Source organism: Lacerta agilis, chromosome 1 (assembly GCF_009819535.1).
Source record: "Lacerta agilis isolate rLacAgi1 chromosome 1, rLacAgi1.pri, whole genome shotgun sequence".
Classification (NCBI taxonomy): domain Eukaryota; kingdom Metazoa; phylum Chordata; class Lepidosauria; order Squamata; family Lacertidae; genus Lacerta; species Lacerta agilis.
Genome location: NC_046312.1, coordinates 5931918 through 5953377, shown reverse-complemented (window position 1 = coordinate 5953377; position 21460 = coordinate 5931918). Strand labels below are relative to the sequence as shown.

Here is a 21460-nt window from a genome sequence, read left to right as displayed (position 1 = left end):
TCTGGAGGAAGCCGGGGGGCAGGGTATAAATAAAACAACAACAGCAACAACAGTTTCTATAACCAGGCTGTGGGCTGATTAACATTCTATGGCCTGTGTTTGGGGAGGGGTTTATAGGTTTGATTCTCTCTTATTAGGTATTTTGTGTTCTCATTTTGCATTTTTACGTTGTGATGGAGGGCAGTATACAAATGTAGTCAATAATTATAATTGTTCTTACCACCTTGTTGTTCTTACCACCTTGGCTTCCATGGAGATAAAGGGTGATTTAATTAACAGATGATCATCATCATCATCTTGATTTTAGGGGGATGTAATGAAGAGCTTTAGTCAAAGTCGTCACCCGAGAAATATAGTTCACAAAAACCGCACACGTGTACGCCCATACTCACATGCATCTGTACACGTGTCTCTCTCCCCTTGTCGTGAGAAACGTGTTCAGCATCGCTTTCCCCTTGTGGGCCCCCCCCCCGTCCTCAAGCTCGTTCCCGCCTAGCCCTCAGCCAAAGCACGATCTGCGCCTGCGCAGCTCTCCCAGCGTCGCGAGGGCCTATCCGTGAAGGGACAGCTTTTTAAAAGAGAAATAGATATATAGATATATAGATATATATCGGCCTCTCTTTCTCTCACTGACCATAGAGTCTCCAAGACTTGTAGGACCATAGAGATAAGAAAAGGAGGACGGTGACCGTTTGCACAAAGTGAGCTCGCGCGCGCGCGCCTACCCACCACCGAGCGCCGCCCCGCAAGGAAAGGCGGTGGGAGGGGCCGCGACGGCGCGCGCAGAAGCGACGCCCCGCCCTCTCGGCGAGGCCCCGCCCTCCTTACACCGTTTCTCCTTCCTTTTCCCTCGCAGCCCTTTCCTGAGGGGGCCGGCCGTAAAGCGAGGCGCCGGCGCGAAGTGTCGCGCTCTTCCTTCGTCCGCTCTCGCGTGAGAGCAGCGGCGGCGGCAGCCTGGCCTGACGGGAAACCTGCCCTCGCTTTACGGCCGCTGGATGAGGAGGAGCGGAGGAGGGGAGCGGGAGGCGCCGCGGCTGCTGCTGCTGCTGCTGCTGCTGAGGGGATTTTGGGGTGAGGCGGAGAAGGGGCGGCCGGGGGCGGGGAAGGGGCGGCCGGGGGCGCGCGTGGTGGAGGGGGCAATATTGGGCGGGGGTCGCCTCTCTTTCTCACGCTTCTCCCCCTTTCCCTCCCCCCCCCACCCTTTGCCGGTCTCTTCCCGCCTCAGGACATGGCCGAGGTTCCGCCCGGGCCTAGCAGCCTCCTCGCTTCGCCGCCGGGAGACGCCGCCTCGCTCCTCCTGCCCTTTCCGGGAGCCGCCGAGGAAGAGGAGGAGGAGGAGGAGGAGGGAGGAGGAGGAGGAGGAAGAAGGCCTCGCGAGGAAGAAGAGGAGGAGGAGGAGGAGGCCGGGGATGAAGGCGCCCGGGACCGCCGCCGGCCTTGCCCGCCGCACCGGCGCAACCACCAGCTCAACGGGCTCATCTCCGGGCCGGACCTGCGGCACTTGCGCGGCCCCCTCAAGGGCAAGGTCCTGAGCGGCGGCGAGAAGCAGCGCCCGCCGGGCAGCAAGAGAGGCGGCGGCGGCGGCGGCAGGAGCAGCAGCAGCGACCCCGGCTCCGCTGGCAAGACAATGGGACACGGGCAGCAACAGCAGCAGGAAGAGGGTCCGGAGCTGCCCCCCCAGCAGCAGCCTCCCGCCTCCCTCAGCAACCACCACCACCACCACCACCACCATCGGGTCCCCCGCTCCCAGGCAAGGACTGCGCAGCCCCAGGAGCAGCAGAAGCGCCGCCACGACGCTGCTTCTGCCCCCTCTGAGGGGGACAGGAATGGGCTGGCTGGAGCAGGAGGGGTGGAGGAGGAGGAAGAGGAAGGAGGAGGAGGAGGAGGCCGGCAGGAGAGGGAGGAGGAGGAGGAGTCCCTGCTGCTTCTGTCCAGGTCCTTGGCCTCCAACTGCAGCTTGCAGAAATGCCCCCCGGGGCCCCCCACCACGGACTCTTCCTGGGGGCCCCAGCAGCAGCTAGAGAAGGAGGAGGAGGAAGGGGACCTGACGATACGATACGTCCGCTATGAGTCCGAGCTGCAGATGCCCGATATCATGAGACTGATCACCAAAGATCTGTCTGAACCCTACTCCATTTACACATATAGGTATTTTATCCACAACTGGCCTCAGCTTTGCTTTTTGGTAAGTTGGGGGAGGGGGCAAGGAAGGAGGCATGGTGAAGAAGTTTGCATTGAGGGGTGTAGAGGAGGAGGGGTGGCCGGTGCAGGGTTGGGGAGAAGTGGGTGGTGTGGCGGCGCTCGCAGGGGACACTAGTCCACATTTGGTCACTTTGTGGTTGAAATAAATGATACGCAGAACCAACTTGGTGACCTCTGTGGTTTGGCATAGGAATGTGTAAGACTTTGGTTTATGAAGATTTCAGTGCAACTTCAAATTTGAGGTGTGCGTGTACAAATAAGACCCTCAACTTTCTGTGTGCATTAGTTGTCATTGACATTACTTTCCCATTTGATTTCTTTTTAGCATTCCCTCTCTCAACCTCAGCCCAGTAAAAATGAGAAATAGCAATATTAATGGTACCAATTGACAGCTGGCAGCCTTCATATCTGTAGAGAAGTTTTGGGAAACATTTTAGCCTGGATATTGTCTAGTCCCATCTTCCTACAGACTAGCATTGATTTAAGCCCACATTACTTCTGAAAAGCAATTCAACACCTTTTTAAAAGCCTCTAAAATGGATATTCTGTGTCATTACATAGTAATACATTTCCACTTGGAACTGTGCTGTTCTGAAAATCTCTTTTGCATTGTATTCAGTTCTTATTCTCCCTAATGAAATTGGAACACAGCTGTCATCTGTCATACATTGAAAATTGTGTTCCTTCTTAGTCTCTACCAAATGATGCTATTTTTATTATTCATTTGGCTGCCTCACCTTCTTTTAGATATTATTCTGTGATGGTAGAGTTCTGCGGTCTGCAGAGATTTCAGAATGCTGAAAGAGAGCTAGAAACTTGATGGTTTCTCCTTTTTTCTGTGGCGTGCCAATTTTAATGGAAAGTTTACTTTTTTGTATCATCAAAAGTCTCATAAAAATGCATGTCTGAAGTATGCATATTAGTTACAGAAACAGCAACTGGTCCACCCATATAGATGAGGGACTGTGTGTGGAAGCTTTGGGGAATTTTCCATTGAAGGGTAACTGTTGCTTATGATGTGCTAGAGAGAACGGGAATCTGTACACCTAATCAAGTGCTTCTACTGCATTATATATGTTAAAGAACTTGTCAATGCTAAAGGGAAATATTAGTGTTCCACCATATAGTGAAATAACAGTCAGACTGGACTGCAGGCTTAAATGGTCAGAGCTCAGACTTGTCAGCTCCTCTTATGTTTATTTTTATGCATGCACATGCAGAAGTAATAAATAATTTCAGGGCCAAAGCTGTGCTGTTACTGGATGATGAGGAGAGTAGAAGAGTAGAGGTAAACTACATTCAAGGGAAAGGCAAATTACTTAATATGTCTCTAAGGACAATTATGAGAGGAGATAAAATGGACTTTGTGAGCTGTTTCTGGTTTTTAACCATTGTTTGTGCAGGTATTTTGTTGAGCCTTTTAATATTATAATCCTTGGAATTTATTTCATGAGAGTGTAATAAGATGTTTCCCAGATTTTTACAAGGAAATGTCACCTATGGATTTCATATCAGTTGATTTTAAAACGTTTATGAACTGCTAGTAAGACAGCTTTTTAAGTGCTTGTGACGTGGAGAAGAGAACACTCATGGGCAAGCATCAATTGGCTAGGTAGAGAACAAAAATGGTTTGCGGGAAAAATCTTAAGGGGTGGCTCTTCATACGGGCAGCATCAGTCCAAATGCTCATCACACTTCTTGTTAGGTCTGTGAATCACACAGCCATTGTGTATCACTGCAGCAGATTGGTTATGTGACTTCAGAAGCCATTGGCTGGGCCTCAGTAACAAAACTGAACACCATGTTGTTTTAGTATAATGCTGCCTACATGCTGTATTTGGTAAAGGGACTGAGGGTGTTCACAAGCATCTGCTTTTAAGAAAAGTGATTAAGCATTTCAACTTGAGTCAGCCAATACCTTTGTTCTACACAGCTTCTGGCACTTGTGAGGCTGGTTTCTAAACACTCATTTGCAGGGTTGATGTTCCAGAAAGCTGAACAAGAGCACCCAACAAAAATGAATTTTGGAAGGCCTTCTAGCAAGCAAACATTGCATTTGTGGGTTTCAGTGGTTTATCAGTGCTAATAGATCTGTGGAAGTTCTAATTATCAAATACAAAATGTTCTTCCTGAAGTTTTATGGCTTCTCTTCTCCGAACACATTAAAACTAATAATGCTGCAAGATGCTTAGTCCTCCCAGATTGATTAGCCTCTAACAAAATTAATCTGTCCGTAGTCTGTGCTTGATACTTTCAACATCCCTGAAGTCAGGTTCGATTTTTATTATTTTTTTAAGCAGTAGTGTTGGAGTGAAGCACTAAGCTTCCTATAGTAATGGAACTTTCCTTGCTTAAAGTTTTAATACTGTTATATGCCATATTCTCTCCTTGCTTGTGTGTTTAGAAGTCTGGTAAGCTTGGATCCTTGTGAATGTTGAACATGAATGGTCTAACAGAACATAAAATGAGAAATTTAAAGGTGCCCTCATAAGGGCCAATTTTTTACTAGGCCAAGTTTCTAAATGGTGCTACTTGATGGTAAACTTCTGGTTTGGTTGCAGTTTGTGTTTTATAGATTATTGTCCAGTGGCCTAGTCTAAACCTAGTGTTCAGTAATGCTTGTTCCCTTCTATCTGTCATAGAAACATACATAGGAAACTGCCGTATACGGAATCGGGCTGTTGATCCGTCTAATTCAGTATTGTCTACACTCACCAGTAGTGGCTCTAGGGTTTGAGACTGGGGTTTCTCCCACTCTACCTGGAGATGTCATGGATTGAAGCTGTGACTTTCTAGATCCTCTATCGCTAAGCTGCAGCCCTACCCTCTCAAAGATTCTCTCTTCTTTCCATGATTTCCTTGATTCAGATGCAAACAATGATAAATGCTAACTAGCGCTACCTCAAAACAAACCATGGAAGAAAGGAAGTATATGCACACATGAGAGAGGAGGAGAGGCAGAAAGAGGATGGAAACCTGTCACATGTTCCTGATCTCTAAACTATGGTTTGTAGATTGAACTAGTGTGGTGACTGAATGAGGCCCGTGAATAAAAGCTGGAGAAGTAAATTCTAAGCAGCTTTGGCTAAATTCTGAGCTCCAAGTGAAACGCTGTTCATTTAGCTCTGTCGCTGGAACTAGAGACAGAAAGTTATTGTTTCCGGATAATAAAGCGACAACAGGAATTCAGGTATTGCTCATTGACTTCAAAGATGAAAGACATTAGCTTACAGCTGCTTATCTCTAGAATTTTTTGTCTTCATATTGCAAGGCCATCAGTATGTCAGTGACTTGCAGCTGAAGTTTAGGGCAGGGCTCTTTTTGTGCCCACTTCTTAAAATACTACCAAAGTTTTCTGCAGGACTTGTTATCTTCATGTGTGTGACCCTAGCTTCACTTCGAAGTGGATTCTAACTTGCATGCTTTCTTCATGCTTCTAACAATAATTGGCTGGGTGCCCTTTCAAGATATTAGGAACTAAGTGGGACCTGCTTTTATTCATGACTTGAGTGAAATCTTAAGAGAAAACTGCTTGAAATGTCATCTTCTGTATGTCATAACATAGCCTCCGTGCTTCTGCTGCTGCTGCACAATGAAATCTACTCTTGCCTGCCTACCTACCAAATCTAAGACTCCATGTAACCTCTAAGGACAGAATGTAAGAGAACAGCTGTGCCAGCATGAGGGCACAAAATGCTTATGTTGTATGCCAGCGTAAGCATTTCTAAGTTCAAGCAGCTGGCTCTGTTCATCCTGCTATGCAAATGCTGTTCCCTGGCAAGAGGGTGAGCCCATTGTATACTGTGTGTGTGTGCGTGTGCGCACCCTTGAACTCACTACATGAATACACACTTGTCCCAAGAGGTTTGTTAGGAAGAAAAACTGTGCACCCATTGATCACAATGGGAGAGTTAAGTACCTGCTTAAATTCCTCCTGTTGAACTTTATCAGAATTCAGGGTGCTTAACTGTAATTGGTTTGTGCTGCTAGCCTATAATGCTGCCTGATTCCAAGTGGTTATGCATTATTACCCTTGGTATCTCTTCAACAAAAGAAGAAGCTATAGCAGGGGTCAGCAACCTTTTTCAGCTGTGGGCCGGTCCACTATCTCTAAGACCATGTGGTGGGCCAGACTATATTTTTTTGGGGTGGGAATAATGAATTCCTGTGCCCCACAAATAACCCAGAGATGCATTTAAAATAAAAGGACACATTCTACTTATCTAAAAACATGCTGATTTCCGGACTGTCCGCAGGCTGTATTGAAGAAGAGTTTGATATCCCGCTTTATCACTACCCGAAGGAGTCTCAAAGCGGCTAACATTCTCCTTTCCTTTCCTCCCCCACAACAAACACTCTGTGAGGTGAGAGACTTCAGAGAAGTGTGACTAGCCAGGTTCACCCAGCAGCTGCATGTGGAGGAGCGGAGACACAAACCCGGTTCCCCAGATTACGAATCTACCGCTCTTAAACACTACACCACACTGGCTCTCAGAAGGCGATTGGGCCGCATCCAGCCCACGGGCCTTAGGTTGTCTACCCCTGAGCTATAGCATGAACAGTCACGTAATACATTCGAGCTTCTTTGCACAAAATTGATGTTCTCTTAACATATTCAGCTTTACGGTGACACTTCCTGGGATCTGGCTGATACATATAAAATGTGTGCAAGGTTTCAGCCTAAGGCAAGGATCTAGCATAGGTTGGGGATTTCCCCCTCCCTTGTGCTTTAGAACTTGAGAAGGTAGTTGAGCTCCTCTGCAACTCACTGTTGTTGCTTACTTTTTTATATCTTAAAAAACTTTTGGGGCCCTTATATGCCAGATTTTATTAAGAAAACATTTTGATGTGATGGTTTGAATTTTAAATCCAGTAACTTTTCCTTTTGAAGAATTTGTGGAAGAGTCAGAGTGCTTCGGTTGATCTCTGCATTGTCCTGTTGCACAGGTTTTGTGGGTAAAGACTTGGATCTGAGAGGAGAGAGGTGCAGATTTAGCATGGAATCTCCCCTTAAATTAATCCTTAGTGATAAATTTTACACATTCAGTATATTTTATCACATAGGTTTATGAATCTTCAAATGAATTGATTTTGCAGCTTCTTTTCCTCACTCAAGATTTTATTTACTTGTGCAGGTGTGTCATAAGTGGATTAGGAAATGTACATTTAATGTCCACAAGTGCTTAAGTTATCATTAATTAGTATTTTGTTGAAAGGATGAGAATTCTGAAACAAATTTAGTTATGGCAAGTGATCTACGTATATATCTAAAACCTTTGTGTAGATTTGTGTGAAAGAGGTAGAAAGTGGGGTTTGGGGAGTGTAGATTTTTCTTTCCCTTCTTTGCAGTCCTCAAACCAGTTATTCCAGAATAGCTTCTGGAGTTCTCTCTGACTACAGCTTTGTTTGTGACTTCCAGTTTAGTTCATGGTTAGAGGACAGTGGCTGTATATCATTGCTAACTTAAATAATGCTTAGATTGTGTATTTCCTTCTCAGGATTTCAAAATTATTTTATTCAGGCGAGTAAACGGCAGTGCTTTTTTCCCTAGAAAAAGCGGTGCTGGTACTCAACATGAAGTTGTTACAGTAAGTGCCACACTTTTTAACAACAACAAAAGAGGTGCCGGTACTGTGTACCCTTGAGTACCCCCTGGGGAAAAAACACTGGTTGAGAGTGCAATACAGTGGTACCCCTTGATACGAATTTAATTCATTCCGGGGGTCTGTTCTTACCCCGAAACATTCGCTTCCAGAGGTGCCGCATGTGCGCGGGGCAATAGTCCACTTCTGCGCATGTGTGCACAGTGGAAACCTTTCCATTACTTACGGGTAACCCGAAGGATGCGTATCCAGAGGTGTTCACAACTAGAGGAACCACTGTATTGGTATCGATGCATTCTTTGAATTACAGGAGGCTTTCCTTTGCATAATCTTTTAGGAGTTCTGTGTAGAATAGGAACTAGGCTAAAATTAGTAGTGTAGATCCTAAATTACAAGCAGAAATAAGCTTGCACAAGGGGACTTTCCTCTCCATTCTGTATCCACCCAAAAAGCCCCTGAGGAGAGGCTGGGCAGGAGGGTGTTCCTAAAAGGCATGGGGGGGGGGCGACTTTTGAGCAGAGATGCCTTCTGCAGATGAAGCTCGCAGACAGTCCCTCTGCCCAGTTGGGGTCAACTCCCCCAGCAGCTCTCCTTGCCCTGTCTTACACAGTGGGGAGGGTCCTCCACCCCTCAGAGAGAGAGACTTCTCAGGATGGTGGGGCTTCGAGGGAACAGGAAAGCGAAATTTGTGCTACTTAGAAGCCAGTCAATGTAACAGTTTGAGAAATCGTTCTTGAAATTTGCCATACTACAAAATGTGTAGTGTATACTTTAGTTACTGGGAGATGCATCTGCCTTTATTTCTAAAGCGAATAACTTCCAGAAAGCAATCATGCTGTAAATGTACCTATAGAATGGTGGGTTTTCTGGCACTGCATATTGCCTTCTTAATCTACAAAAATGTTCTTGGGTTGTTGTTTTTTTCAAGGCAATGGTAGGAGACGAGTGTGTAGGTGCCATCGTCTGCAAGTTGGATATGCACAAAAAGATGTTTCGCAGAGGTTATATAGCCATGTTAGCAGTGGATTCCAAATACAGAAGAAAAGGCATAGGTAAGAATAGCATTTGTGTCCTTTTTTAAATAAATGAAAATATATCTAAAAGTTGCTGATAAGTTGCTGCATTGGGATGAAATCTTGATTACACCCTTTCTGTGTTACAAGTTATTTTTGAACGTTATTGTTTTTAGGTGAGAAAACTTGCAGTTCTCCAGCCCATCTCTAAAGTCTTTGAAGTCCATAATAGACTCCTTGTTCATTAACAATTCCGTATGACTATAGTTCGTTTTTAAATAATCATAATGTATACAAAAGATGGAGAAACTGGGCATGACCTGAAAAAATAAGATGCACCAAACATGCACCAGTCTGGGTCTCAGTCTGAGTTCTCAGATACCCTGTTTAGAGTTCCATCATGGAGGAAAAGAGAGTTGATTTTTTTTATTTAGAGTAGCATCTTCGTTGCTGTATGGTGCAGCCCATGTTCATAAAAACAATATGCAAGCCAAGTAATGAAAATCATGTCTTAAGCACATGCACTTAATCATGCAAATCAGCGAAAGCCCTCCGGCTCCTAATGCCCTTCTTGTATATATGTGTGTCTGTGTTGAGGGAACAGCAAACAAAAATTAAATAAAAAGCTGAAACCGGGCCTCTGTGAGTCCACCAGCTTGCCCACCACCAGGTGATAACTTCATCTTCTCAGCAAGTTTGCTGTGTTTGTTAAATTGAGCCATCATCATGAATTCATTGAAGTGTGTCATGGCTGCAATTTGAAGGAAATTGCCAGTGTTGGGCACTACAGGGCCATGTGGCTGCTACACAATAAAACCCCTGATCTATCTACCTACATATGCTGTGAACAGATGGCATCCCTCAGGTGGCCAGATGTAGCCTGACAAGTACCAGTTGCCAGCCATTTTATGTATGCCTTAAATGAACCAAAAGCCAGGGGAGAACCCCCCTTTTTTTTCCTCAATGCAAATGTAGGCACCATGAATGAATGGTAAATTGGGAATGAAGCAGAAACTACTCTCCCACTCCCATTTTAGAAGGAATTTGTTAGGCGTTCCTTCCCCAAATACACTTCGGTTTTAGGCTTGGTTACAGAAGTTGGCGACTTCCAATTTAATCCCAGCCACCTTGTTCAGACCAGGATTCCACAAGGAGTTGGGACTAGCTCCCACACTTGTGCTCTGCCTTGGCCCTCTGAGCTCTGAAGGCTTGCTTTGCGGGGAACTGGGAGAGGAAAGCCTGCCATGGCAGTTGGGAGTAAGTGAATTCACGGGCCATTGCTTCAGATCGCTGGTGCAGCACACTGTTGACTGGCAGGGATCTAAAGAGTCCCTTGTTCAGGCACACCATGGTGCTTTGGTTTTCTCTGTCCACAGCAGCAACTTATTGGACACAGCTTGGTTCCCTGCTTTTTCAATGGCATAGAAACTCGTTTATTATCTTTCCCCCAGCATTCATTCTAGTTGCATCCTATTGAAGATTGGCATGCCTCTTTTATGATTAATAACTAAAAAGTTGGAGTTGTTGATAGAGGCGATGCAGAAAATTGTAGAGAAACAAGAACTCAGGCCACAATGATGATTTAAATGATTCAAGAGTCTTAAAGTTTTAAGGTCGACGTGTACCTAACTCTATGCAACCAGTACACATCAACCGTAAAACTTTAAGACTCTACTGTATTAGCTGAAGAAGAATCTCCGAAACAGGGCCTTGTCCTGGCACATTAATTTCACCTGGCATATAAACTTTAAGAAATAAATCTTATCCATAAGAGACTCGAAAAACTTGAATCATTTAAATCATCGTTGTGGCCTGAGTTCTTGTTTCTCTACAATTTTCTGCATGCCTCTTATGTGCAGTGCATGCTCTTCAAGGTGGTTGCCTTGCCTTGTAAGACATCTTTAGATGGTAGACTTCCTCGGTTAAAATACATCTAGATGGAAATTTGAACTACACTACGGGAACAAATACAAAACTTGGGGAAGGGGAGTGTCCAAAGCATGACATTTTGTGAGATGCAAAACTCTGAAAATCCAGGTTGTTGTTTTTAATGCCAAGGCCTTAGTTGTACAACCCATGATGCCCCACACTTTTAGCCCCTTATCCTGTACCCCGAAATCTTCCCTGGCCATACAATTCATTATACTATTGCAGGCTAGATGGCCCTGGCTGTTGTAACACCTTCATTATTTTAAATCTGTTTTATTGTTTGGTGGTTATTTTCCTGGAAGCTGCTTGCTGCTTCTGCTTCAGTAAAAATAAAAAAAGACCTCAATAAGGCCAGTGCTTCAGTTTGAATTGGGAGACAGGAAATGCCCAGCCCTATTTGATGCAGAGGGCTAAGAGGCCTTTTTATTTTGAATTAGAGAAGGTATTTTATCTTGGTTGTATAGAATAGCCTTAGTAATCATTAATTATGTACATTTGCTTTTATGTCATAGCCTGAACTCTAGGAGCTAATTGGTGCTGAAATAATTTGTTGCTTTTAATCTCTATTCCAGGTACAAACTTGGTTAAGAAAGCTATTTATGCCATGGTAGAAGGAGATTGCGATGAGGTGAGTTTTTTCTTCATTTGAAGGAAGTATGTTTTCATTCCTCCCTTCGCTAGAAGGCCATCATTTCAAATGCCATTTGCTATGTAAGCAAATCTTCTGTTAGAGCAGAATATACAACACATTCAGAAAGATACTGTATATTCTGGCGTATAAGACTACTTTTTAATCCAGGAAAATCTTCTCAAAAGTCGGGGGTCGTCTTATATGCTGGGTGGAGAATCTGCGGTCGAGTATATCTCAAACTCTATATTTTAACTGGAAAAGTTGAGGGTCGTCTTATACGCCGGAAAATACGGTACATTATCCTGAGAGCTTTCTATGACTCCAGGAAATGAGTTAGTATCTGTTTGACTATTTTAGACAGAGCAGTGATGTCTACAAAGACTGTTTTTACAAACATTGAAAAACAGTTGGAAAAATTAACAGTCATCTGGAGTAAGGGCACCTTAAAGTGGCACTTCTGGCTTGTGTACTAAAAGTTTAAGGTGTTGTAGACTATGCAAAACTGTGACAGTTTTTACCCTTAAAAATACATGACTAATAAGGCTTTATTACATGAAAACACATCTTGGGTATTAGTAGCTTCAGTATTCTCTGGGGCTAATGTGTTCTCTTCACAAACCCCGAAGTGGTTTTCCACCCAAACATACCCCTTAGAGCCACCAGGCTTTATTATAAAGTTGGTGCCACCTAGCAAGAAGAACCAATGAAGGGCATCGCTTGTGCATAGCTGATGTGTTGCATTTAAAAACCTGGCAGTGAAATTTACAATGTAAAAGCATGAAATCTCTCTCGCACACATAATCTGAAAGCATTTCCCCCCATCCTTTTGTTTATGAGCAAAGCTTTGGGAAATTCTTTGTGGCACACTTGGATTAAAATAATGTTGGGCCTTTGCTGGAGGAACTACATGTGACCCAGAAGGAGACACCACCCTTAAAAGCGCAATACAGGATACCATTCCTTTTGTTGATCAGTGAGCTATCCTTTTATTGACCTGTTTTGCTAATCTTCCTGGTTTGGTGCTTTTCCCTGCCTCCTCCCCTTGATCTGTTTGAACTCTCTTAAAACTGATTTGTGAGCCCTGGCCTGAGCATTCAAATGTCCCAACTATAGTTTAGAGTTTCTTTCCCATTTCCTCCCTCTTTGCTCAGCACTCCTGTCTCAAGATTTAGTGGCTTCCAGACATACAGCAGCAGCTGTGACTTATTCGGCTTTGGCATCACACCAAACCATAACTAATACAAACTATAGTTTGCAAACTCACATCGCATCACAGGCCACGGTTTCTAATTCCAACTTGCTTGCCAAATTGCAAACTATGGTTTATCAAATCGGACATCGAGCCAAGCATCCTCAATCATCTTAAAACAGTTGCTGCTTTTTAGGCGCTCTGAATAGGAACCTAATAAAATCAACCAATTGGAACTAATGTTGAAATCTTGACTTGGAAGCAGCTTGTTTTTGAAAGGGCAGACTGGTAGAAAGGCTTTCCTGAACAACCACAAAAAAAGAACATCGAAGTACTTAGAATACCAATAAACAAGAATTTCAACATTAACTCTCACCTGCTGAACCAACGGAGTAAACAATGGAATGAATGCTGCTGGTTGTGCTGACTACTTGCAATGATAATTTATTGCCCTGCCTTGAAAACAAAGGTGTTGCATATGACAGCTAAATATTCATTTGTTTCATAAACGCACAAAAAATCATTTTTTAAAAAAACACTATGGAAGTTAATAAATATTATCTCTCCTTACCTGTAAAAGGCCGGGAAAATAAGCTATCAGAGACCGAGGTGTTTATTTCATTTTAACATAACAGTACAAATAAGCCCACTCAGGCAAAAAATAGGGGGGGGGGGAATTCCATTGTGAAAATCACCATTGCTTGAGCCAAGAAGGGAAAGAAATACAGAGACAATTCTAATTAAAATGAAAACCAATGAGATACATCTTCAGCTTTAAAATGGTAGCCTTGCTACGTATTACTGAGGGGGTCAGTTTTGTCCTAGTTGTTGCCACATTTCACTTTTCTTCTCTGAACCCCCTTTGTGTCCCATTGCTTTTCTTGTAGAATTGTAGAGTTGGAAGGGACCCCGATGGCCATCTAGCCCAACCCCCTGCAGTGCAGGAATTTCAGCTAAATCATACATTATATATGGCCATCCAACCTCTGCTTAAAAACCTCCAAGGAAGGAGAGTCCACCACATCTCGTGGAAATCTTTTCCACGATTGAACAGCTCTTACCGCCAGAAAGTTCTCCCTGATGTTTAGTCGGAATCTCCTTGTAACTTAAATCCATGGGTTCAGGTCCCTGCCATCCAGAACAAGAGAAAACAAGCTTGTGCCATCTTCCATGTGACAGCCTTTTACATATTTGAAGATGGCTATCCTATCTCCTCCCGGCCTCCTTTTATCCAGGCTAAACATACCCAACTCCCTCCACCGTTCCTCATAAGGCTTGGTTTCTAGACCCTTGATCATCTTAGTTGCTGTCTTCTGCACACATTCCAGCTTGGCAACATCCTTCTTAATTAGCCGGCAGCATCCTTTCCCAAACCTGGAGCCCTAGATATATTTTGAACTGCATTTCTCTGGAGCTGTATTGAATTGAATTATTCCTTGAAGAGCTTGAAGTTCCCAAACAACTGGATTATTCGGATTTATAAATTCCAGTTTGCATTTAGTAGATTTTCTCTCTCCTGATGCAGTAAATTAGAAGGCTGAAACAGGAGCATTCAGTATGAATCCCCTTTATTTCATGTCTATTGACCGTAATAAATAAACTGATTACGATGATGCATCCTCTTACCTTGCCATATATTTAATTCTGATGCATTTGGATCTGACCCATTCATGTGTGTACATTTCTCGCTACTCAGCAGCTTTAGTGTGAACTAAACTATGTGTGCTGAAAAGTATTTTATTTTGATTTCGCAAGTAATAAAAGTTCTCTCTGCGGTGATGGATCTATTACTATTTCATGCATGCAGACGGTCACTTTACGTAGCAGTTACTGAACAATTCCCCCTTATATATTCCTTTCTCATTTTGGTTGGCTTGCCACTCCCTTTTCCACGGAGGAGTTGTTCTCCCCTTCTGCACCCTATCTTCTAACTTATCAAATCATAACCATAATATTATAATCTAATGCAGTTACTGAGTAATTAATACATATTTGTGGGCAATGCAGTGTTGGACTATCACAGTGGTGCGGCAGAGCCCAGGCTTCTGTGGCCTTTTGAATGTCTGAGCACAGCCAGTGTCTTAAAATAGCACTGGTGGAAGTGAATGCTGCCTGTGTAGTTAGAAAATCAAATATTTCTAGAGATAACGTTAGTAGAGTTTGGTTTATGGCTCATTCCATCCTTAGAGTTCATGGTGTTGTTAATCACAAAATCTGTCGTAACTTGAAACTTTAGCTCCCTCATTGCTGGCCACCCCAACTCAATGTATATAAATTGGCTATATGGATATTTGGGGAGGCAACTGTGATCTTTGGTTTTCCACTTGTGACGGTGCTGATGGACATGAAGCAGCTTCATTTGTGGATATGCTTAACTTGCAATAGGTAGTGATGGCTGGATACATTTGGAGGGAGAGGAGGAGGCATTGGATTGGGGTATTGGGGAAATAGGAAACTTCCTAGACAGGGCAGTGAAGCAGTAGGGCTGTGGACTATCCATGTGGCAGCAGATAGGAAGAAGGGGCAGAGGTACATACAAGAAGCAGTATGCTCTCGTTGATGCTGATTATCATCATTATGTGCATGCTTCATAGGCAAGAGTCTGCAAATGCAGCTGTCAGAGGGAACCATAAAACTTTAATCAGCCTAGCCACCTGCCACTGTACAAAGTGGCCTAGAGGACCATCTCTGAATTGCGCTAGGCTTCAGAGTCTACAAAAAAAAGAGTAAAACGTCTCCTTGCTTCAGACTGCCTCTGAAGCTCAGTCTCCACTTTGGAGCCTTTCAGGATGCTGAAAGGTTTTGGGGAGGGACAGGAGGTAACCAGGAATAACAGCTGCCTCCAAGACCTGGTGAAGGTGAGCAGTAATATAGAACTGGCATGGCCAGTTGACTGTTGGCAGGCTAAATCAGGGCTCTGGTGTCTCTTTAACAAGCTTAAATCAAGATGTGGTGTAACTTTAGCTTTCTTTCCTCTTATAAGAAAAAACACGTCTCAAGTGTATTGTACTTTTTAAAGTAACGATATGACAAATGTCATACATAAAACTAATGTCTGTATTACACACAGAGAGAGACTTACCTACTTACATACACAGTTACACCTGCATATGTGTGCACAGAAACATAAAGCGTATTGCTGCCTTATGTACATTCACGATGAGGGCTACAGCCAATTTCCCTTCTTGAGAGGATCTTTGAGAGCCATATTCAATCATTGTTTCCTGTTACTCTCTATGGTCTTGGGCAGCCCTCATCTAGGTAATGCCAGCTTAACCATATAATGTCTGACCATCTGAGAGATGGTTAGATTGTTCTGGCACCAGGCTGCCGTTAGGAGAACATAGAATGTGTCTTTCAGCGTTTTAGAGAACCGGTTGTATGGATTCATGTACACACATAAGATATTTATTGCATATCTTGGCTCTAGGAAATGCCTTTTCTCAGATCAACAATCCCAGATTTAGCTTGCTATGTTCACATCCTGTCAATGGAAGACCAGTGAAAATGTATCACCATTTGAAATTGTGGTTTGTTTGTTTGTTTAAAAAATAACATATTTGTCCATCCTTATGCCACAGGAGCTCAAGAGACGAAATGTGTCCCCCCCCCCTTTTTCCTGTTCTTGCAAAACTCTGAGGGAATTGTTAGGCTGAGGGTATGACTCAGCCAAGATCCCCTCAACTGCTTCATGACTGAGTGGAGATATGATCCCACACCTCTCTAGTCACAGTCAATACTCTGAATTGCTGTAGTTGCAAACCTTGGTCCTCCTTCGTAAATGGCATTCGTTGTTGTTGTTTTTTCTTTAAAAAAAACTGCATGCTTGACAGGTGATTTAAACATGCACATTTGAATCAGCAAATTGATTCCTTGGCCAGTTCTGGGGGTTTCTATAGTGATATTCTTGTAACGCGGGACTACAGATAATTTGAAGCTGAAATACAAGACTCTGACTGCTGCTTAAATACATATATCGGTCCGATGAACCTCAGAGTTTCAGAAAAAATGCAGCATTGCTTGAAAATTCTGTCATCTTCTTTTGTAGGTTGTCTTGGAGACTGAGATCACAAACAAGTCCGCGTTGAAACTTTATGAAAACCTTGGCTTTGTTCGAGACAAGAGGCTGTTCAGATACTATTTAAATGGAGTTGATGCACTGCGTCTTAAACTGTGGCTGCGTTGATAGGAGGCCATCATTGCGCCCAGGACTCCTCTTCCCAACCAGCCGGGCAACGGCGTCCTTTGCATGCAATGCAATTTGTGTGAAATTGCTTTGCAGGTGGACATAATAACTTCCATGCAGCTCTTCTCTGTGAGTGTCTCATCGAACGTCGCACCTAAATCGTTGCACTGTGTGGCATGGCACGTCTTGTTCTGAATTTGCAACAGGTTGTTTCAGACTTCAGATCCTCTTGGTAACCAGGAAGATGTGCCAGTAGGTAGCCAAGATCCCTTTTCATTTGCAAGTCTACTGACTCCTGATATATAAGATGGTGAACATTTGATCCAAGAACCTGTGTAATGTGGAACACAACTTTTTTTTCCAGTTCCAGAGAGAGAAAGAGATAAGCCAATGTAGATTGTAAAAAAAAAAAATTAAAAAAATACTATAAGTATACTAACATTTCATACAAAACTCACCATAGGTTTTTTTTTCTCTGGGGAAAATAAAAACTGCTTCAACTTTAGGTTTTATTTTTCAATATTGAACTTTTCATTCTTAAATATTGGTACCTCAGTGATTAGTGGATGAAAAAATGTATTGTAGGGTGGGGTGTGTGTTACATCGAGTAACGGTGACAATAAAATTGCGTCTGACAGTGCCTGTATAGATAGTATATTTGTCTCCACCGCTAACTTTTGAGTGCATGCTTTTATTTTCTTGATTTCCCCCCTCCCCTTCTTCTTTTTTTGGTCTTTGCAAGAACAGCTTTTATTTAAATTCTGGATTTGATAATAAATTATTTCATTTATGATTTGGAAACTTCTCCCAGGTGAGGGCTTAAAAAGCCCATCTCTTACAGCAAGAAGTGTAAGCTATTTTTTATTTTATTTTTTGAGTGGCTGCTAAAAGGGAGTCTGATGCACTTTTTCCTTTAAAGAGAGCGAGGGATCTTTTTTATTATTATTAAAAAAAAACCCACAAAACCACAAAGCAGTAAATTAATGTAGATTGGATCAATTTTTGTTTAATCAAAATTATCACTAGAATAGCTAAAGAGGCATTGTTTTAAAGCAGTTGGGACAACGTAATTTTGATTTGGATTCACATTGCTTTGCTTCCGTGTTCTTAAAAATGTTTCAGTTTTCAGTTCTTGGTCTTGGAAATAAATTTCAAGTTGCACCATACCCAATCTTTAAGCTGCATTCGCTTTCTCTCCTTTTTTCTTTTCTTTTCAACGAAAGCCAAAACTCTTGCAGTTTTAATTTTCTTCGGATTAATTTGGCAGAGATGTGTCCAAAGGTTTGATATAAACCCTGACCCCCCTTTTCAAAATGGGCTACACCGGCTTGTTAAAACCAATATCCTTTTTCAGCAGCTGCACAGTGTGTACTTCTGTCTGTCAGTGCAATATGTAAAGCAGATCATTTCTTTTTGGCAGTTCAGCAATGACAGCGTTGGTATATATATTATATACAATATATATAATAAGCAAAACATTAAAATGACCCTAGATGACTCGTGGAAAAATAAATCGTTTCCTTATATCGGAAGGGAAATCTTCAGAATTCAACTTTGCCTTACTATATTGTTTGTTAAGGATTCAACCTGTCTTCAACAACAACAGCAGCAACAATGGTTTGAGTTAACTGTACATTTGAGAGTACCTTACTTCCAGTCACCCTTTGGAGAAGGACAACCCATTCTGGACAGCTTAGTAAGTTTAAAAGGAGGCCATCCCTATTTTGCACAGACTGAGCATCTCCCCCACTATGTATAAGTTGTGAATTGTATTTGGGAAAAATAAAGGATTTTAATTTAAAACTGGCACTTCTCTCTGGACACAATTTGTGTGGCTCACCTCTCCCTCCACCATGCCCCCCCCCATCTGAATCAGGCCTTAGTTGTAGCTCTTTATCAATTCAAGTGAGTGCCCTGTTGGCAGGACTCATTTACCATGTTTGCAACAGCAGATTATGTCCTGTTGAGTATCGCCAGGCATCTGTTTCCTACCAGGGTCTAGCTGTCGGAACAGTCGTGCAAGTCCATCTTTGCAACTAATAAAGCCAAGAGTTTGGGCAATGGGGTGCCTAGGAAAATGCTACGAAGACATATTAATGGAAGCATCTTTTTGTTACTGCTTCCCACCCCAGTATATAATTTTGTTTGACACTACAGAAAGTAAGGCAGGAGGATTGGAGGTCTGCATCTAGCCACCATAAGAGTAATTGACGTGAGTGTTCTGGTATAAGATCATGAGATTTTCTTTAAAGTGCTGGTAACCCCCTTATTGTTTTATTTATTGAGGCTTTTGGTGACAAATTAGAAATAATTCTTTTTAAAAACAAAGGATAATTATTCCTGGACTATATAATTTTTCAACTGTAGGTGTACATTGCATGTTTGAATACCCTGGAGTTTTTTTTGGGGGGGGGGACCCACTGCAATCTGAAAATCAGCATGTCATGAAACATTTTAACTTCAATTACTTCTCAATATGCTAGCTCTCTACATACAGAAAGTTTCTCATTTTTGTGCTTGCATATTTAACTGCTCCCCCATGTTAACCTCTCATCCAAATTCCAAAGTGCCGCAATCCTGAACGTTCTGTTCCAGGTGCATTTTAGGAATATTTAATCTGTAGATTGTATTTTTTCTTCCCAGCTGGCCGAAGTCCTCCAGAACGCCATTATTGAGTCCACTTCAAATACAGGCTTGAGCATGCTGTGTACATCTTTCCTGTGTTGGAAGAGTGCTGCTTGAAGTATTAGTAACTGTGGCAAAACAGTACTGGGACCATGTTTGAGGTACTTGTCTATTCCCAATTTCAGAAGGCAAAAGGTGTGTTCTGAAGGACTGTTGCAGCAGCAAGATTTTTTTTTTAAAAAAAATCAGTTTCAACTAACCAATCAGTTTCTAATGTATTCTCCGAAAGAGATTCGTCTTCAAGTACAAAAACATTCTTTGCAGTCCTGACAATTGCATTACATCAAATCACTGTGAGGAAAAAAAAACTTGATTCAGATAGTGTTAATTAGTTGATAAAAAAAATAGAGCTATGATTTTGCCTTGGTTTTTTTCGTGTTGCTGGATGACAATGCTGCATTTCTGTATTTAATCTGAAGTAGCCTCTGGCTGTAAGGACTTATCTGCCATAATATGTAGTGCTTACCTCTGTCACCTGGTTTTGCCTACCGTTCTGTGTCCCGGTAACCCCAGAAGTGAAATGGTAAGCTGCCTCTTTCTGCAGCTGCTTAGCATACCCTCTGAATATCCAAATATCTTGGACTGCAGCCCCAAGAAGCAACAGGCTGATGGAGGGCTATAGCCCCAAGTCATATGGAGGGCACCAGGTTGGCCAAGGCTAGCTTTAGCATGTTGAATTTTCAGTGCACGCTGCCTTTTGTCATTAAAGCAGGGTGAGTTGCTTCCAAGTTCCCCAAAATGCTGAGTCCGTGACCTCTAGTATAAAGAAAGATGGTTTATTTTTCCAGATTGCACTGTTCTTTATTACAGATCCATACCTTCCCTGCTTGTTAGGTGCTCAAAGAGTGTTTGTTGTGGGGGGAAGGAGGGAAAGGAGAATGTTAGCTGCTTTGAGACTCCGGGTAGTGATAAAGCGGGATATCAAATCCAAACCCTCCTTCTTCAAAGTCATCTGGTTGGTCAACATTGGAAACAGGAAGTTGGTCTAGACCAGGGGTTCCCAAACTTGGGTCTCCAGCTGTTTTTGGATTACAATTCCTGACCACTGGTCCTGCTAGCTAGCTAATGCATTGAAATTAATGGGGTGGAATAATGTAATGACAACGTAACTTGCATAATTACGTCAATTACATAATTTGGCTACAGCAGCCAGTCAAATGAATAATACAGTTTTTGGCTGAAGTCGGATTGCAGAGGAATGGAAGCTGCACTGCTTGTGACAAGTGGAGAGCAGAACAGAAAACTGTGTCCCTACTGACTCATGTAAGAAACTCTTAAGAAGCACATCTGGTTTCCATGCATCCCACTTGGTCTTTAGAACAGGACCAATGGGGAATCAAGATCTGCTAGAGAATACTGAGCCAGAGGTGACATGATCAAAGTCCATCAAGTTATACGTGGCATGGAGGAAGTATATAGAAAAATAGACATAATATCCCATTCCCCAAAAAATTGGCTCGAGGGGGTCAGGAGAACCCCTGGAACAGCACATGGGAGAATAGAGCGGGGATTGCCCCGTGTAGCTAGCTGGAATGTTAGCACAGACAGGATAATGCAGCGCTGAATTGTCATAGCGCTACGTTGAATTGGGCATCCAATGAAACTGAAGGTTGGAAGAGACAGGACAAAGAAAAGAAAGAAGTTCATGTGCCACATTTTAAACAATGTAACTCGGTCCCTCCGGAGGCAGTGATGGCAACCAACTTGGATGGCTTTGAACAAGGATTGGACAAATTCATGGAGGGGAAGGCTGTCAATGGCTGCTAGCCACCATTACTATGGTCTGCCTCCACAGTCAGAGGCAGTGATGTTTCTGAATACCAGTTGCTAGAAACCAGAGGAGAGGAGAGGGCGTGTTGTGCTTGGGCCCTGCTTGTGGGCTTCCCATGGGGGCATCTCGCAGACCATGGTTGAGGACAGGATGCTGGACTGAGATGGGCTCTTCTCACATTCCTCTGAGACTTCTGCCAATGCCAACTTCAGGAAGAAGGATTGCTGATGGAAGATAAACTACAAGGATCA

The 21460-nt window shown here is 43.0% G+C and overlaps 1 protein-coding gene across 3 annotated transcripts; it reads left to right on the top strand.

The window, feature by feature from the left end:
• Nucleotides 1-850: 850 nt before the first annotated feature.
• NAA30 (N-alpha-acetyltransferase 30, NatC catalytic subunit) lies at nt 851-18560 on the top strand. Of its 3 annotated transcripts, XM_033168195.1 has the most exons (5): nt 869-1071; nt 1226-2185; nt 8734-8857; nt 11320-11375; nt 16616-16753. In XM_033168195.1, the coding sequence occupies exons 2-5, from the start codon at nt 1229-1231 to the stop codon at nt 16751-16753; spliced, it is 1275 nt and encodes a 424-aa protein (XP_033024086.1). In that variant the 5' UTR covers nt 869-1071; nt 1226-1228. The 3 variants fall into 3 exon arrangements, with proteins under 3 accessions (XP_033024234.1, XP_033024086.1, XP_033024159.1); XM_033168268.1 differs by lacking the exon at nt 869-1071 and having other exon boundaries at nt 1229-2185; nt 16616-18560; XM_033168343.1 differs by lacking the exons at nt 8734-8857; nt 11320-11375 and having other exon boundaries at nt 851-1071; nt 16616-18560.
• The last annotated feature ends 2900 nt before the right edge of the window (nt 18561-21460 follow it).

Excerpts from the sequence above, each read along its gene's own strand:
- NAA30 (XM_033168268.1), top strand. The coding sequence starts at position 1,229 with ATGGCCGAGGTTCCGCCCGGGCCTAGCAGCCTCCTCGCTTCGCCGCCG. Across the intron at positions 2,186-8,733 it reads GGCCTCAGCTTTGCTTTTTG|GCAATGGTAGGAGACGAGTG; the intron begins GTAAGTTGGGGG and ends GTTTTTTTCAAG. Across the intron at positions 8,858-11,319 it reads ATACAGAAGAAAAGGCATAG|GTACAAACTTGGTTAAGAAA; the intron begins GTAAGAATAGCA and ends TCTCTATTCCAG.